General features: G+C 42.8%; 1 protein-coding gene across 2 annotated transcripts in view; it reads left to right on the forward strand.

Moving 5' to 3' along the window:
• Positions 1-2,605: 2,605 nt before the first annotated feature.
• ANKRD29 (ankyrin repeat domain 29) overlaps positions 2,606-18,703 on the forward strand; it is a 29,375-nt gene continuing 13,277 nt past the window's right edge. The window contains exons 1-6 of one of the 2 annotated variants that reach the window (XM_054816257.1): positions 2,677-2,693; positions 5,051-5,098; positions 7,905-8,015; positions 9,585-9,683; positions 11,953-12,051; positions 18,251-18,349. In XM_054816257.1, the coding sequence (XP_054672232.1) occupies positions 9,603-9,683; positions 11,953-12,051; positions 18,251-18,349 (279 nt within the window). In that variant the 5' untranslated portion in view covers positions 2,677-2,693; positions 5,051-5,098; positions 7,905-8,015; positions 9,585-9,602. Of the gene's footprint in view, positions 2,694-5,050; positions 5,099-7,904; positions 8,016-9,584; positions 9,684-11,952; positions 12,052-18,250; positions 18,350-18,703 lie in introns of both variants that reach the window. The other variant, XM_054816256.1, reaches the window with a different exon arrangement.

The raw sequence follows: 18,703 nt of genomic DNA on the forward strand, positions 1-18,703 counted from the left end.
GCTAGTTACAGGCACTGAGTTTGCAAGGCCTCAGGACTGAGACTTGTCAGACTCGCTCTGTTGGCCTCCCCTCAACTTTGTTTTACATGGTTTAGCTCTAACAGCAGCTTCTTCTAATTGACCAAGTGTCCACGAGTAATTTGTTTTACTTTTGTTTACCTTTGTATAGTACCACTCTGGCTTGATGCAGTGTAGACAAATGCAGACCTGGTGTGACTGAGAAGTGGCGTTACAGGATGCGGGGTACCTGAGCGTGGGCGTGGGATGGTAAGAGGTGGGACGCAAGCTTAGCACTGGTGACCCCACCGCTATAAATAACTCACCAATAGCTAAGTACAGAAATGCGGACCTGAAAATGGACAAAACTGGATTTAGGCATAACAAAAGGAACTAAAAAATAGCATCTAACAAACATAAAAGCCACCACGTGTAGTAAGTTTGGTTGTAACATGGAGCTGCAGACCAGTGAAGAAAGAGCACGATGTAAAAGCGTGCAAGCAAACGTATAAAATGACCCTGTGCAGATCCTAGAGGGAGGAAGAAGAAGCCATCAACATCATATTCCCTGCAGTGACCAACTCCAGATACTGACAGCTCACCATAACATCCCAAACCACCACCACCAGAATGAAACCACTGACTTTAGGACCCAGCAGAGCAGGGGAAAGGTGAGGATAATATCAGAAAAAGGAGTAAAACCTAGGAAGTTCGTACAAGTTTTAACTGTAGTATTGTTAATATTGATTTTTTTTTCTGCATAGACTTACATTTTTTCCTTTTCTGCATTAATTATATTTGCTCTAGTAATGATTCTTGGATTAGACTGCTAAGATTCAGTTATTCTAATTATAAATTCTTGGGTTTATATCCACGAAGTGTGTTTCCTCTTTGCCCATAAACAAGATTTTGAGTGTAAAAATAGACAGAGATATACTCCTAAAAAGATAGTTGATAAATGCTTTTTGGGATAAACTTTCAAATGGTCACCAAAAAAGAACATGGCCTATGCATGTATTTCTATATTCAACAAATTTTTGTATTCTGACAAATTATTGCACCTGAATATGAAAACAGCTAAATCACTGGAGACCATGTGCAATTGAAAATAGGTGCAGTTTCAGATTTTGTGGGCAAATTAAGAAAGGCACTTCAAAATTTGTCCCTTGACATCTAAAATAAATACAGATCCCAAAACCCTGTGCTGTGTTAATCTCCTCTTTTGTTGTTCATCCAGAGAATTCTTTGGTTTTTCTTTGTCAGAATATTTAACATTTTGGCAGATGAATGTTAAAAGATTGGCATGTTATTCACAATAGATTGAATAAATACAGGGATTTTCCAGGGGTGAGGCAGGGAGTGTGTACAGATTAGTAATATTTTCCTCATTCAGTGGGCAAGCATCACTGTGCAACTGGATCAGAGCAAGGATGACTCTTAACTATGCAATCTACTGAGTTTATTCAGTATTTTTAAGTTTAAGAAAAAATCAGAATGATCATCCATGTTTGTATGATCTTCTCTGTAATTAAGGTGAGGTTCACACCAGGCCATACATTCTGAGATGAGTTTATGCTATTAGGAGCTTTCATCTGCTTGCCTACAGTTTGTTTTACTGTATGCACAGATGAATATTGCCTCAGGAAAAAAATCTGCAGAAAATCCTCCACTTGCAGATTTGTAGAATAAACTATTTGGATCTTAGTGCAAGTATTTTCTCTCAATGCACACACGTAATTGTCTCATGAATGGAATTTATGTGTGCACATCAAAAGAAGAAAATCCCTAAGGGCTCGGTTTAAACCAACAACAGCAAAGAAATTCAGGAATGTCCCACCAGAGCATGCCCTGTTTTGCCTACTCTGTATCACACAGACTTCGAATGAAATCTGTGGCAGCCAGGCAAAACAGGACATGTATTGGCTTTATGGTCGTTAGTTTTTAAAGGCTTAAAATTAAGCCCTTAAGAACTGACTGTCTTCCTAATGAGATTGCATCACTCATGGGAGATAGTGTTGGTGATAGCTGGATACGTGCAAGGTGAGCAAACGCTCACCCACGTGCTTGTGCAGCTGCAGCGTGGGTATACCCGTAACGATACCTTTTGACAGTTTTTTCCTAGATATGAAGGGAAAAAGGCTGTGAAATGCAAAAGAGGTGCCATGGAGGTGGCATTAGCTCCGTGAGAAGACCCAGGCTGGGGTGGGGGTGCCTGACTTTCGGACCATTTCAGTGCTATTTCTGAGCAACGGAGGCCTGATCTATAGGTCTGAACCAGTGGCTGAGTGGTGTGGGTCCCCACCGTGGGGTCTTGTTTCTTGGGATGCTGCTGCCGGAGCAGGGGGGTGTGGGGTGGTGTGGGGGGAACTGTGCCCACTAGTTAACAACAACAGTAATAGTATTATTATTATTAACAATAATAATAGCAACAACAATAACAACAATAAAAATAACAACGATAGCGATAATAACAACCCTAACACTCCCCTCCCCTCAAAAAAAGCCACCCCACTTTAAAGGGCAATAATAGCCAGAAACTCATGAACATAAAGTCATGCGGGAGGGAGGCGCCGGCCCCGCGCCGCGCCCCGCCCCGGCCCCGCGCAGCCCCGGGGCGCAGAGCTGCGCGGATCGGCGCGGAGCAGCGCGGAGCGGCGCGGAGGCGGGGCGCTGCGATGTGCAGGATGTCGTTCAAGGTGAGCCGGGCGCCGGGGAGAGGGGCGGGGGGGGATGCGCGTTTTGCCTCCCGCTTTGTGCTTGCCGTGCCCGCAGCCCGTGAAATGCTCCGTCATATTCTTGGATTTGGGGACTGATTTCTTTTTTTTTTTTAGGAAAAACGAGGGTGGTTTAGGGCGGAAGGAAAGAAAACAAAAACGTCCTTCCCGGGCTATGGGGTACCCCGGGAGTGCTGCGGTGGCAGCTGTTGGAGCAGGAGCTTTCAAACAGCTGACATCCCTAAAAGGATGCATGGTTAGTGTTACATAAACTGCAAGCCTCCATGAAGCTTTACGCTGGTTTTAGGGTGGCCAGGCTGAGCGCTGTAGGTTTTGGTGCAGTCAGAAGCCTCCTCTTCACTTTTGTAATCATCTCTGCTAGTGCTGGTTGTGGAAGAGTTAGGAGGCAGCGTTTATCCGTACTCATCGTTTCAGGCTGTGGTGGCCACTGAAGCCGGGCTGGTTCGTTCCCTTTTCTGTCTGTGATTCCTGTCACTATTTGTACATCTTCCATCCAAAAGCATGCAAGAGCAGTCATTTACAAAAGATCACCTAAAATAAGTTTTTTAGTCTGAGGACAGGATTAATAAAATCAATTGGCAAAGAGGGAAGCAAGCAGCAATTTACTGATGCTAACGGGTAATATTTATGCTAGATATACATCTTCTCCTCCGTTATGCACTTTCTGGATGCTGTGCTTGCCCTTCTCTTATTGATCACCCACTCTGTGCCAGCTCTTTGCCGTGTTGCTTGTATTGCATTGCTTAATTTGATGGATTATTCCCTGCACTTGCCTCTCACTCCCGTCTGTGTGTCTCCCCCTGGGAGTGCTGGTGCTGCGGTGGCACTGTTGGTTGGATGGTGGTGCAGCAGGTGGTTTCCACTTGATGTGGCAGGGAGCAGGGTGCCTTTGCTCACAATGCAGCTCAGCCTTACACTAGGTGGTGAAATCTCTGTGGTCATCTCATTTTTAGTCCTGCATTGGTATCATACTTGCTCGTTCTTTCTTAGGCTCTTCTGTCCCTCCATTCTGTCTCTGTGAGTTTTTTCCCACCTTCATTTCTCATAAGCATCCACCCTAACGGATGCTAGCCCCATGTTCCTGGTGGTACCAGCCCCTTCTTCTTGCTGTCTTCTCCTTTTTGGGCCTCCTTGGTTTTTTTACCTTATCCTTCAGGTCTTCTTTTCTGTTCTGTCCCTATTTTTGTGCCCTATTTCTCACTTTCTATTCCCTCAAGTACTCCCGTTCAAGGTAGCTCACTGCCCTGCTCCCTCTCCCTCTGGAGAATTAGAGCCCCTACCTCCCTCTGCTTTCTCTCTCTTTGCTGTGTCTTTTTGCTTGGCATTTTCCCCTTCTCTCAGAAGACTGTGTACTTACCTTGGATTCCTACCATCTCCATTTGCCACTGTCTATTCATGTTTTCCATTTTATTATGGAAATTACCTCCATGAGGAAGCATTTATCTTTCTTTCTCACTCTACACACATAAATATCCTCTCTTCTTCTACCATCTTTTGCCTGTCTAAACTTACATTTATATCTTGAACAAGCTTTCCTTTTTGTCAGGATCGTTCATGTAGCATGTATTGATGTCTAATAAAGTCCTCTCTCTTTCCTCCCAAGTCCCACTAACATTTTCCATTGTATCATGCTTGATCCTGATTTCCAGTTCTTCTTCTTAAAAATTTTTACTCAATTTGTCCTTTCCATTAGGATTGGTTTGGAAAGTAAGAAAGGAAAAGGAATTTTGTTTTATTTTGACAGTACAAGGAATAAGCCACCGGGCTAGCAGTCTCTTTCCCCTCTCTTTTCTTTCTCTTTGCCTATTGCTTCTTTTCTTTCATCTTTAAGATCACTATTTAAGAACCACACTCTTCCTCCTCAGCTGTCACCCCACTGTAACCTGCCTCTTCTCTGCAAACAGCAAGTAAAGGTAGGGCAGGGAGTAGGAGCTGCTGATCACAGCATTAAAATTATAATTTTCCCCCTCAATATTCCTAAAATGACACATACAGATACATTATCGCATTTTATTTTTTCTGTATTCCTGCACAGAAATGGTCTTGTCAGATTTATAACATATATTTTCCTCTAGGCCATTTTTGAGTAAGTATATAATGCAGCTTTTCATCTTTGGGCTCACATAAAAGCATACAGACAATTGAATTGAAAAGCACAGCCAGAGTTTGAAATAAGGCTTTAGAGATCTTGATGAAGTGGAGGATATTGTATCCTGAAAGTTGCTGATGCTGGAGCAAATGACATAACGGAACATGTCATTTTCACCAAAGCTATTAGCTAATGACTTTCTCAAACATTTATTACGTTCTGTTCCCAGACTGTCAATGCTGAGGATCAATTGTTTACTTGGAGGCTTTAGGAGCAGGTGAGCTTTATAATAAGAATTACATGAAAATTGTACCCAGTTAATCTCTTGAAATTCAACATTGCCTCTCCCTAAGAAGTATCTGATGAGACAGGATTGAGTTCGTAACTGAACAACGGCAGTCAAGGCTTATGTCACATCCTGCAGTTTGAGCAGGTGCTCAAAAATTATTCAATTAATCAGATTATTAATCCCAAAGTAGTATCTTACATTTTGCCCACCAGTGATGTCACCATTGCTGATATCACCTGCAAATGAAGAGCAGAGAGGTATAAATCCTTGGTTTGAAAGCAGAAGAGAAATTGCCATGTGGTACTCCTTGAGGCCGTCCTTGTAGGGTGCTCAGATCATCTGAATGATTTTGCACATTCCATTCATCTTAGCAGGTAAAATATAGCTCAGATTTGTATTTGCTTTTCTTATCTAATCACTACACGGTTGATGGTCTGAGTGTGCTGTATACTCTACTTTTATGCAAGGAATCCCCAGCAATGCAGGGGCACGAGGGGAAGTACAAGTACTGATAGCAGACGTTCCAAATTGGGTCAAAAGCACCACTGGGAAAAACCTGATATCATGTCCTTGATGCACGGGAGACTTCTTCTGTTCCTTGGGTCCGATCCAAAGTATGAGGACAAATTTGCTGGAGAGCTACTGTACGAGTTAGAAGGGGAAAAAAAGAGGTAGGAATTTATGACTCATAAGGCTAAAGACTTTGGACTTCTGCCTCCAGACGAGGATAACACTGGCAACATAGTTCCCTTCTCTCCTCATGTAAACTGATGAAAGCAGGTAAACAGTTCCTGAATATCGATTCCGGTTCCTGCCTACATGATCGATAAAGGCGTTGTTATATGGTAGGCATAATAAAATGCAGTCACATTGCTACTGTGCCCTCATAGTGAAAACTGGGCTGGATGAAATAAATCTTTCCCTGTAGGGATATATTGTCATGCTCCAAAGCTTCCTAAAACTTTAAGGGATAGAGTGAAAGAGTAAAAGGTAAGGAATTCGATTTCCCATTCTGTAAGGTCTAAATATCATTCTTTTGCAACAGCTTTCCACTGAATGTCATAATAATAAAGACAAGAAGACAATTTCCTAACTACCAACTCTATAAATAAATACCTGCCTAATAAATCAGAGCAAAGAGGACCACTGTGTGTTTAGGTCAATTGTTTGCTTTTACATAAAATTTTAGTGGTTGTAAGGGTAAAGATAGGAAAACACTACTGTGTTGCCAGCAAGGAGGGTCAGCATTATCTAGAGATTCACCAGGGGAAACATATTAGCTGTAAAAGGAAGATCAGAATTTAGCCTACTGTGCTTGCTAAATTTTTCAGACTCCTGCCCCTATGTGTGCTGGTACAAGAAATATCGCTATCAATTTATAGGAAGTGTCTTACAATTTACTGAATGGTTTAAACTTCTCTTGTCTCAAACAACTGCCAATTTTCCAACCTACGAATATTAAAAATGCAACCCGTGGAAAGCGCTCAGTGCAACAGATCAGGCACAGATTCACACGGGATTGGTCTTGTGCCTGCTTGTTTCTGCGAGGTTTGTTAATTGTGTGTCAGCGAAGGAAGCAATTTAAACTCTTCTCTATGTGTGCATTTTAAGTATCAACTGTAAAACCATCCAATCCTGATTTTCTACCACATTACACGTGCGCATTGACATTTAGACATGGGGAAGTGTGTATTACATTTTCTGAAGCAGAATGATTGACTTTTATATCCACTCTGCGCTCTCTCTGGGTTATCCTAAAGGCAGGATTCACTGGAGAGCAAGGCCCCCCAGGTATTTTTGACACCGTTTTGATGTAAGATGACTCTCAGTGAAACGATGTTTTACTGAACTGTTGGTGGGTTTGGGCCCTTTAAAAAAATCAGAGGCCCATCGCAGTGCTTACCTGTCAGGGCAGCATTTTGGCAGCTGCCTGCATGGATCAGATAGGGAGAGGTCTGGAGCAAAGTCTTTGTCTTTTTATGCTGTTGTCCTCCTACGCTGGGGCAGTGATAATTTGCTGCTACGCGGGAGAAGTTACACTGTGACATTGTTTCTAGGGCTAAGAAAGCCTCAAAAGAGTATTATATTACTACCAATTTTTTAACAGTGGCCTGTGTTATCTAGATTTCAGAGTTTCCTAATTTTGCCTTTCATATTGCCTTGCATACCTAGTAAATGAATCTGTAAGTCTATAGACAGCAAGATTTTAGCCTCTTTTTCCTAGCATCACCCAGGAGATATCTCATGTGCCCACAGTTACAGGGTGTTAATTCCAGGGAGGAGGCAGACCAAACGGTATGGGAGATGCATGAGCAACACTTTTCCTCTATTGGGACTTTATATGCAGAAAAGAAGGAGAAGGCACGTAGCTAACCTGAAACCCAGGAGGATGTCCTGCAGCAGGACATGTTGGCAGGATGATTGAGCCTCTCTAACTGCCCAGCCCCCCCACAGAAGCAGGCAACCCAGGTACCAGTTAGTATTTTGTTTTCGGTGATGTTTCTCTGTGGATCTGGACTAGCATCGTTGTCCCTCATTACAGAGCAAGCTGAGTCATAGGCCGCCGTGGACACAGGGGAGACCTGAAAGAACATGAGGTAGCACAGGGAGACTGATCTCTGTAACTGCAGAAAGAAATGAAATCAGTTTCCCTTCTGTGCTCTGGTTTTGAAAGAACATTAAGCTGAAACTTGTCTGGCTTCCATGCAGATTTTGCATGTATGTGTTTATCCAATGCATCTCCCAAAGTGTTTTATTTCTGCTTTTTTGTTCTTTTTTTTTTTTTTTTCACCAGAAGGAAACACCACTCGCTAATGCTGCGTTTTGGGCTGCAAGAAAAGGAAACCTGGCTCTCCTCCAGCTGCTGCTGAACAGTGGGCGAGTAGATGTGGACTGCAAAGACAGTGTATGCACACAATGCACCTAAACCCACGGCACTGATTTTACATCACTTTCCATAGTCCGCTGCACCAAGGGTGTGGCAGGGATCTAACATGAGACATTTGAAAGTCTCACTGCACTTAGGGATGATTTAAAACCTTCTCTTGTCATGAAGCAAGTCTGAAACTCAAGATAAAATAGTGCGATGATTTACATCAGTGGCAAGGGGTTAGGAATTTGCCAGCACTCAAAAATATGTCTTACATAGTTATTTGTGGTGCTGACATTAAAAACACAGATCCTAGCACCTCAGGCTTCTCTTTGCAGGGAAATGTCATTGTAGTAATAGATCACAGTGAAGAGTCGACTCAACCGAGCCCAGGTAGCAGTGATTCTCTCAGCTAGCAGAGCTCCTCACAATTAGAACTCCTGGCCTCCCCACCTCTTCCTCCCCCACCCCAGTAGCTCCTGGACTTGTCACTAACATGAAGGCACAGTAAGATTGCCAAGCAAAGAGGAGCCCAGACACGTGACAGACAGATTTCGTGGGGATTTCCTTACTGTAATTGGCACAGGTTCAAAGTAGTTTTGAGATTAGAAATGGGTTAAAAACACAGATAATGGGTAAGTCTTGCTATTCTGCCTACAACATCTGGAGACATACTTGATCGTTCTAAGCTATGGCAAAGAGCAGGGGAAAAATGAGGTTGAGAAATGCCCAGGTTTCTTTCGTTTGGCATTGGGACTCACTTTCTGAGAGTTGTGCCTGTGTTTTACCGGATTAGTGCCACTTCCAGCCTGAAACATGAACCTGCCACAGCTTCTCTTGCTTTGAATACCTTCAAAGTGCAAGAGATTTTCTAAGCCCATTGACTTTAACCTATCTTTTCATTTTCATTTCATTTTTGCCCTGTAGGCAAGTATTTGTCCTGCAGTACTTCTGGAGCTGATGCTATGACTGACGTTCTGACATGTGGTTTCTGCATATTGTCCATACACCACATACATGTAACGTAAATCTCAATTGGTTCACTGGAGCGGTGGCCTTATGGGGTACTGAGGGAACCTGAACACAGAGTTCTGGTGTGGAAAGTTCTCTCATATAATGTGAAGAGTCACAGAGTGAGTTTGCTCACATCATTTGGATAGGGAATTAGTATTCAGATCACCCGGACCTTACTCCTGACTATGACTCACAATTAAGTGACTCAGCTAAGTCGCTCAGTTCCTGTGTTTAAGATTATTATTCTGGAAATGGTGCAAAGATCTTTGGGATTCTCTGGTAAAAATGCTGTGTATAAACCAAAAATATTCTTGTTATTCTTGTTGCACTTATTTTTGGACAATAAGGCAAAGTCATTGCATACTTATTTGTTGAATGGTCAGGCCTTAGCACTGCAGGCAAGTCTGTAATGTTTTTGCTTTAACACCTGCTACTTGCTCATTTTCCAAGTAAGTTTTAAATGATAGTGAGTTTTTCGATGATCATAAGCTTCCTTCAGCTCTTCAGAAGAGGTGCTGTCTCTTCCAGACAGCCCCATTCGGTGCTGGAGGTGTCTGTTGAAGGTACTGACTTGTTTTTCCTTACTCCCAGCTTGGCACGACAGCTCTGATGGTAGCATCTTACTATGGCCACATAGATTGTGTGCGGGAATTGGTGTTGCAAGGAGCAGATATCAATCTGCAGAGAGAGGTAGGAGAAGTTCTGCATTCAAACAGGGATTGATTAAGTGACCGTTGGTTTATTACAAATAATAAAAAGAGTGTTGTCCGTTGCTTTTTGCCAATTGCTTCTTTGTCACTTGCTGTGCAGTGCATGTATAAACAGGGTCTGTTCTCCTGATGACATCAAGGAATCAGATGTCTGGAGTTTATAACAGAAAATGAGATGACAGAGGTACGTTTACAAATAATTCATCAAACATTTCCAGCACATCTGGTTGGCGAGGGCAGTTACATCTGAGATGTAACCCCCCAGTGTTATACCATTTATGCATCTGCAGTTTTACTTATTGGCACAGTAATTTACAGCTCTCTGGATGGGATAAATGATAAGGACAAGTCCTTTACCTTTTGATTTGTAGAGTCTGGTCATTAAAACGGAGTAGATGCCATTGCTAGCCCAGGGATTATTTTGACTTACTATACTTTGGAGTTTCTGCCTCTTAGTCTGAGCCTACTCATCTCTAACAATCACACAGCTTAATCACCCCTACCCTTCACTGCAACTCTGCTTTACATTCAAGGCATCTCTCGCACCATGACATGTTCGCCTGTGGAAGGGATGTCAGCGGCTGGTTTTGGGAAAGTGCCTTCCCCTCATACTCCATGCAGATGGTTGTAAGGAGTACCTGTAGCCACTCTGGTCTGTGTGCTGGCTACACAGAGAGCAGAATTTCTCTGGGATAATGACAATTGCACTGGTCCTAAGAGAAAAGCAGTTTAAGGAGGGCATGCAGTAACATGGGATGGCAGCAGGCAGTGCAGGACGGCAGTATGCTCATTGCCTTGACAATGCAAGCAAATGTTTCTCCCTTTCCTTGGTTACCTGGAACTAGAGCATGAGTCTCATGCTGACATCTGCAAGTTACTGAGTCAGTGAATGCCATATTTGATGATATAAGTGTCTTTGCACTTACCGGCCTAAACTTGCTCTAACCATGACTGTCAGTGTCTTTCAGTGGGGTCCTGTTCCAACAAAACATGTATTTAGACGTGTCCCTTCCCTTAGGTAAACATTGCTTGAAAAGCAGCACAAAAGGAAAAGTTGAGAGCACTTTTATGGAGCTGCTCTTGAGTATCTCTCAGGACATACAAGCTAACAAAAAGAGAAACACAAATCCACCAAAATCACTTTGTTGCAGAGAGGAGGCAAAAGAGATAAATTTTAAACCCTAAAGACCAAAGGCACTGTTCTGAAACTAAATCCACATACTCAAACCAGTGTTCTTGTGTTCTGAAGTTGTTGTGAAGCTTAGGGAAGTGAGAGCCCCATAGATGCATCTGGGAGCATTGAGAAATGGTCTCAAGTGGCCGTGTGCTATTGTAAAGGCTTTGGGCACTGGCATGAATTTCATGTGTAGCTCCAGTTTCCTGCACCTTCTACATGGGATGAGAGAGCCCAAAGTCAGGAAAATCTGTTTCTCTCCCTTCCTTCCTTCCTTCCTTCCTTCCTTCCTTCCTTCCTTCCTTCCTTCCTTCCTTCCTTCCTTCCTTCCTTCCTTCCTTCCTTCCTTCCCTCTCCCCTTCCCCTTCCCCTTCCCCTTCCCCTTCTCCTTCCCCTTCCCTTCCATTCCCTCCCCTTCCCTTCTATACAACTAGTATAAAATACAGGGTTTCAGGCTCTTCAGTGAGGTTAAGGGAAAGCAGGAGTTGCAGGGCTGGTGACAGTTGCTCGAAGGCTGCTTGGCTGGATGGGGATCTACTGCTGCAAGAGATAAGGATAAGTTATGCCAACAGCAGCCATATTTTGTCAGTGGAGTCAAGCACGGTGGAGCTGTGCTGCACTAAATAACCTCCTTCCTGGTCTTTCCATGCCCTGATCCAAATCCATCCCATGCTCCTATTTGTCTCAGGTTGTAGCAGCAGGTGGAGTAGGGGTTGGTTTCAAATTGGCTGTTCATCTGTTGTTCAGGACTTATCTTTTCTCACTCTGGGCTGCTTTCCCAATCTGCTGACTGGGTAGAAGTGAGTGAATCCTAAGAGGATATTAGAAACTCTGTGCAGGAGGCCCTTGTGAAACTTGGATTTTACTCCAGTGTATGATGCTGGACAGATTTCTCAGTGCAATGGGAAGAAAATGGGCCTAAGATACCTGCAGTCCTCTGCAGTCCTCAAAATCATCATGTCTTTTCAGCTGATATTCAAATGATTGTGCTCAATACCTTTTAATTTGAAATGTATATACTTCAGTCAAGTGTGTTATGTGTTTGGGGTTTTTTTAATCCATTCTTTCCTTACAGTCAGGTGCAACTTCTCTGTTCTTTGCTGCACAGCAAGGCCACAACGATGTAGTGAAGTTTCTCTTTGAATTTGGAGCCTCCACTGAATTTAAGAATAAAGTAAGATGATGGGTCTATTTTTGCATGCTGATACATTCTGACAATCAAGGCTGTTTTTTCCTATTCACATGAAACATGATATGGCAGCAGGAAGATGATAAAAGGATTTCCTCACTTGAACAATTTCTGAGTATATTGTGAGAATATTAACTCTGGACTAGCTTTTACTACCTAGACTTAATGGCATAAGTTGATCAAAGATCAGTCCCTCGAGAGTGATATCAGTTTTTCCTCTTAAGCCGTCCTCCAATACAAGAACAAAGGGTCTTTTTGTACATGTTAGGTAGGATCCCATTTTAGGTATAGGTACTTCACCTGGATAGACTGAAATTTTGTCTATATTGGGATGTCCCTGCATACCACCAAGAGTATAATGGCTTCAGTCCTCCCTAAATTCCCATTTACCCATCTGTGACGAGAAGATGAAATGCACCTCAGAGCTCCTATTTCTTTGTTCAGGCAGATCCTTTTTCAAAATCTTCTTAGAATAGCCAAAAGCACAGATGGCAGAGCCCGGGTCTGGTTCATCACCCCTCATGGGGTGAACAGCATTAACCACAGCAGTTCATCACTGACAGCAGTACATCAACTCGGTTTCTTTGCCCAAGGCAGTACTAGCACCTCTGGTTTCAGCAAACAGAACCAAAAGCAACATATTTTCATTAAATATTCTTGCCCTTGACATGCTGGCCACATTTTGGAGCATTCCTATAATCTGGGGAGGACACTTGTCCAGTCACTTACCCTGGGATCCGTAGTGACATGTTTGAAGAAGGAATAGTTCTTTACCCCACAGTAACCAATTTTTCAAGATGTTATAGTCTGTGATTTGAATGATTCCCTCAACCCATACCTGCGTTCCAGAGTCCCTGGAAATATAGGCTTTAAATACTAAGGGAATTGATGGAACATCAGAGACTCAACCCCTTATGCTCCAGGGACTAAAATTCCTGAGGTTTTGTGGCCAGAGTCCACACATGCCCACACAGTAGGATTCCAGTACCCCAGGGAGCTATGCTTGTGGTAAGCAACTCTCTGACCACAGCAGCAATCAGTAAATTTAAAAACATGAATGAAATTGTGGTTGTTTAACACAACGGGGAGTGCGTCTGTGGAACCTGGCAATGTAGGAGACTGCAATGTTCAATACAACAGCTGGATTTTAAAGCGCTGGGTAATCTCATGTGGGACAGAGTTATTAGGAGAAACGGCACGGAGATTCTTCACAGTTTTCTGCCACTTTCAGTCGAGCTGGTCATAAGACAGCACCAACTCACACAGGACATAACATGACAAACTGGCGTGCGATGTGTATGTGAGGCTATTTTCCAGCAGCATCAAATGTGCCTGTCCAAGCACTCCGTCCTTCTCACTGCCTCTTCAAGAGGTGTATCAGCCACTTCAGCACTCACAGCGTGGCACAAGCTATAGTGCCTCAAAAGGCTCTTAAAAGCTGAACAAAGGATAGCTGAGTTAAAACTAATCTTTGCAAGATTCAAGTGACACTGGTTTAAAAAGCTGAGGTTAGCTATCATGTCCATGCCCTCTTTGTTGAAAGGATCTGCTGTCTCTGAACAGCAGCACGAGGGCTTTGCTAGATTCATCATTAATGCTCGGACCTACCCTGGAAATTGCCATGTTCATTCTTTCACTCATTCCTTGCCTGGGGACTGCAGTTCTTCTTCTGAAAGGAGAATCTAGACACAGGAATCCAAAAGCTTACAGCTTCCAGACTGGGCTTTGGTAACCCACTGAATTTTTAGACTGAGTCTGGGTGGGAAACCACCTTGTACTTTGTGCAGCAGTGTGTACGTGAGCAGGAGGCACCACTGAGAACCTACTGCATTGGCAGTATGCATCTTCCATTGGCCTGCTCGTGTGCTTTTGTATCAGTTCAGTTTTCTGATTTAATAATGTGGGGTTTGTAGCTTGGAATTATTCCACCAGACCATCGTTCTGTTAACAGGCAACTAAGATAACAGGCTCCTCCACACCACACACCCCCCCACCCAGCCCTCCCCCAAACCCCAGAAACAATATAGTTGACAAAATATGCTTTTTCAGGTTAGAGACAAGGCATTTTCCAATTAAGCACTCAGCTGGAAGCAGCGCTGGAAAAGAAATGGCCAATCCTGGCTATTTTTAAAGGTCAATGCAAAATTAATCCATTTGCAAAGAACTTTCTATTATAAATGAAGATGTGGAATTGAAATAAGAAAACAAATTGACTGTATCCTAGGAAACAGAGATTTTAAAGCAAGAAAATGCAAAGCCCAACATCTTCTTTTTCATGTACCTGAATGTAAATTGTAATTACTATATTTGTAACTCATATATGAGATTGCTGGAGAGCTATCTCAATATAGGCATTCAATTCCTGTTACCCCTTATATTATTAGAGTTGATATTCACTACAGCAGGCAAAGCAAACATTCTAAAAGAGTGTAATAAAGTAATTAGCAATAATTGCTGATGTTGTAAATAGAATAAATAGTATTATTGAAGGTTATTATATATTTATTATAAAATACATATTATTCAATAATATTATTCTGCATTGTCCCAATCTGGCATCCTTAGACATGCGCATCATAAACTGAAACATGTTGTCCTTTTTTTACTCTGAGACTTGTTAAAAGCACGTGGGTTCTTAAAAGGGTTTGCATGGTGGCATGTTTTCTGAGCTGTACGGCAGGTCAAGTGGTATGTCAGAGGATATTTTTCAGCAGGTAGTGATTGCAGAAGATCTATTCCCCTCTCTTGTAGCATTTTTCAGAGATAATAACACACCATATAATTCTAAGCTACTTTCAGGTGACGATGACAGAGGTGAAAGAAGAGGTAGGCAAATAGGGATGCCTACGCCAGATATTGTGGTCTTATCAGGTGCTGCTGTTCCAAGTGCTTACACGGGAGATGATTGACAGCTGATGTACGTGCCCCCAGTAGGGAGGAGAGACTGTGTGGGGACAAGAAAAACGGTTTCAGAGGAAAAATCACAGAGGTAGCTGAGAGAGCTGGCTGCTCTCTGAGCTGGAAGGGTTTGCAGTGAAAGATTAATAGAAGCTACAGTGAAAGATTAATAGAAGCTACATTGTGTCAGGAAAACAGGATATGAGCAAGAAATAAACCCAAGGTGATGTGCCTTCCCTCAGCTGCACCACCGGCCTCCTGCCCGCTGCAGAAGGGCGATTGCCCCAGACGCGCCTCTGTGGTTACTCACGTGTCCCTGCTCCCACTTGGTGCCCTGCTCAGAGTTTCCAAGAGGCTTGCCAGTACCAAAGATGCTGCTTCAGCTTTTTACTCATCCCAGCTGAAGCAAAAAAAAAGAAAGACAAGAGGGAATCACATGGCTGAAAGTGATTTTAAAACTCTGTCATTTACTTTTCTTTTTTTTCCCCCCATAACTCATCTGCCTTCCCACTGGGGTCTCCAGCTAGAACTTGCTGGAGGAAAGGCTCTTGTGCTGGCAAAAAAGGAAGAAAGTGTAAGAGAAAGCAAGATGGAAGCTCAATAGGGATAGGAGGGGGCTGAGTTTTTCTCCTCCTAAGAAACCATGAACCTTCACACTGTTTGACAATTCCTCAATTTACCTGAGTGCTGTCTTACCGCATGGTCTTTTCAGTGAAAAAGATTTCTGATCCCAACTTCCCTTTTCTTACAGCAAGACATGTCTTTCTATCAAAGCATTCAAATGAATCTCCATCTCTTCTTTTGAATGTATTCAGCTTCATAGGAGACACAGTAAAGCAGGTCTTAGAGCCCAGTTATCTTCCTGACTGAGGACCAAACCTTTGAGCCAAGGAGCTGTTACCCAATTCTCTCCGGCCCAGTAACTATTTGAATCATGGTGGGCAGCTAGACCTGGGGACTACACAATGCCTTTTTTCTGATCCCTGAACTCTGACCAGGGTGATCTAGGAAACTTGGTCACCCTGAAAGATCTAAATGGTATCTTTTTGGACATGTGTTATTCTTTCAAAAAATGTATCTGTCTAAAACTGTTCACTGGATTCAGCCAAACACTTGGTCAGGATCCCTGTTTTGAGACACTTAGACATACCCTGCAAGAAGTGTCTCCCTTCTTAAACCTCAGGCTGTGACATCTCCCCAGGTGGGATCACACTGTTGAACTCCAAGCATTGGGCTTCAGCTCTGCTGTGCTAACTGTGGTTAGCTTTGCAGGCCTGCCTTTTATTTGGGAACTCATTTGGTTCCCTCCAGAAATCACGTTAATAACCAAACAATCTTCTTAAAATAACAGGAGTTTGTTTAGAACACAAGAATTTTAGAAAACAACAGCCAGACCATGAAGCAATAAACAAATATCCCCATATGCAGCTAACTGAGCATGTCTATTTACTCTCCAGACAGGGAACCTCAATATTTTTAAGCTCCCTGAAACTCGTCCTTCCCTGCCTCTCCACAGAGGACCTCCAATCTGGATAGCATCGTTTCTGTTCTTAGCTCACTAACCTTTCTCGCTCCATTTCCTTCAGGGAAAGAACCTTTAAAAGTGTCTTTGTTTTTTGTTTGTAGCCCTTTGATCTGGTAACTTACTCCTCGAGCTGGTTGGGGACAGGAAATAGGTTTCACGAAGCTATTAGCTTTAGCCATTGTCTTTTAAGTGTGTGTAAGGTGTTTTTTAATCCAGGAACCATTGTGATTGCATTTGTGGTTTGTTCTAGCAGTTCCTATTAAATTAGGGTAGTTTAATTTGACAGGAAAGTCTAATGACTCATTGTAGCTATAGAGTAACTTAACGCCACTGGCCTGGTTACACACTATATTTACTCAAATAATCCAGATTTAATATGCAATTCTTAGATTGTCACATAACAGCTTCGCATCTGTGACTTTGCTGAACTCAAGCCTTGTTTGCTTTTCAATGTCGTAGGAAGGGTGCATATGAGGGTTTGAGAGTAGCTATAGTCAGTCCCTCTGGGTCCCTCATGTCAGAGGCTGAGTTTTCATGAGGTTATTACAGGCATGAAATAGCACCACAGATTAATAAATTTGATTGGCACTTCCCATTATAAAAGATTTGGCCACTCAAGCTGTAACTTCTCTTGTGGGTATCTGTACAGAAAATTTCAGACAAAACTTTGGAGCTGTTTCAGACAAGGCTGAGGGAAAACACAATCTTTTGCCCACATTAATAACAGCTCTGGAAACTGTTTATCTGAAATACTTTAGATATCTTATCTTGTGGAGGAGGGGCTTGAGACTGGAAGAAAACAGGGAAGGAGAGAGAAGACCTCTGGTGTGGATGACTTGGGGTGTGCATCATCCTTGCATGATGGCATGGTGCCATCCCAAGCAGAAGATAAGAACTTCTTCTCTATATCAGTGTCAAAAATAATGGTAATTTTTGAGTGGGGCACAGTGCGTTTAAGACGGCAAGACCCACATTTACTATCATCTCAGTTGTTTCATCTGGCTTGCAGTCAACTGTCAGCAACCCTGAGGTGTTTCCCTTCTCAGACGGCTCCCAAGGGAGCAACTCTACAAGCAGGATTTGATGCATGTGGCTAGGTCTCCCTTTAGTGGTGATGTGCAGCAACTATAACTGCCTGGGATTGATCCTGCCTGCACAGATCACTTCTTTAGCAGAAGTAATGGGGCTTTCACTGATGGTCATGGGTTTGATCTTCCAACTTCCACAGTTAGCTAGCACACTTTCAAATGCATCCTCCCTAGTCTTCTTCAGGCCGACAATCAACAGGTAAGAGGCAGGACACAGCAGGGCACGAGGTTCTGGCCAAAAAAGAGTAGATGATCAGTAGGCTTTGGAGCAGGGGAAAGGGGTGCTGTCCTTCAATAGGTGGAAGAGCTTGGCAGGGGTGGGGGATTTGGCTGTAAAGGGAGGAGAGATGGAGGGTCTTGGAGTTGTGGAGGGAACAAAATTTCTAGTGGGGAGGCAGAAGACAAGAAACAAAAAGTAGAATTTTCTTAGTTCCTGTCCCTCACTAAAAAAACCCTCAGGAGAAAAATGTTTATAGTGACAGAGACAAGTTTAAAGATTTATATGGCAAGACTTGATACTAAAATTCTGAAAGATTCAGTAGCTAGTCACTACAGAACTGCTGCAAGCCCAATTCTGAAAAGCCTTAAACTTTGCTTTTTTTTTTTTTATGGTGATGTTCAGTCCAGCACCTGCCCTCTCACCTGACTGTACCCATTCTTTGCTTTTTCACAGGATGGAGGTACTGCTCTTCTAGCTGCTTGTCAGTACGGGCATGCAAAAGTAGTGGAAACTCTGTTGAAGCACGGTGCCAACATTCACGATCAACTTTATGTGAGTTATTTGACTCAGATAATATTGACAACACTGGTGGTGGAACAAATGTGCTGTTGGTTGGACAACAGCAGATACTCTGGCTCCAGCACAGAGAAGCATTTGCCAAGTGTTGTGGGTTTATAGTAGTCTGCTCTTCTAAGATGTGAATTTTGTTAACTGTCTGCTTTTCATAATCCTGGGAGAAGTAGCACAAAATCAGAAAATATATTTTGTCTGCTTTTTGGTTCATTATCTGTATGAAGAGTATGTACCAAATCTGGATCAGATTTGTGCTATCTATTAGCCTTGAACAAAAGACCATGTCACATTCTACCATGATTTGCACTGCAGACAGAAGAGTGAATAGTTATA

This window comes from Grus americana, chromosome 2 (assembly GCF_028858705.1).
Source record: "Grus americana isolate bGruAme1 chromosome 2, bGruAme1.mat, whole genome shotgun sequence".
Lineage (NCBI taxonomy): Eukaryota > Metazoa > Chordata > Aves > Gruiformes > Gruidae > Grus > Grus americana.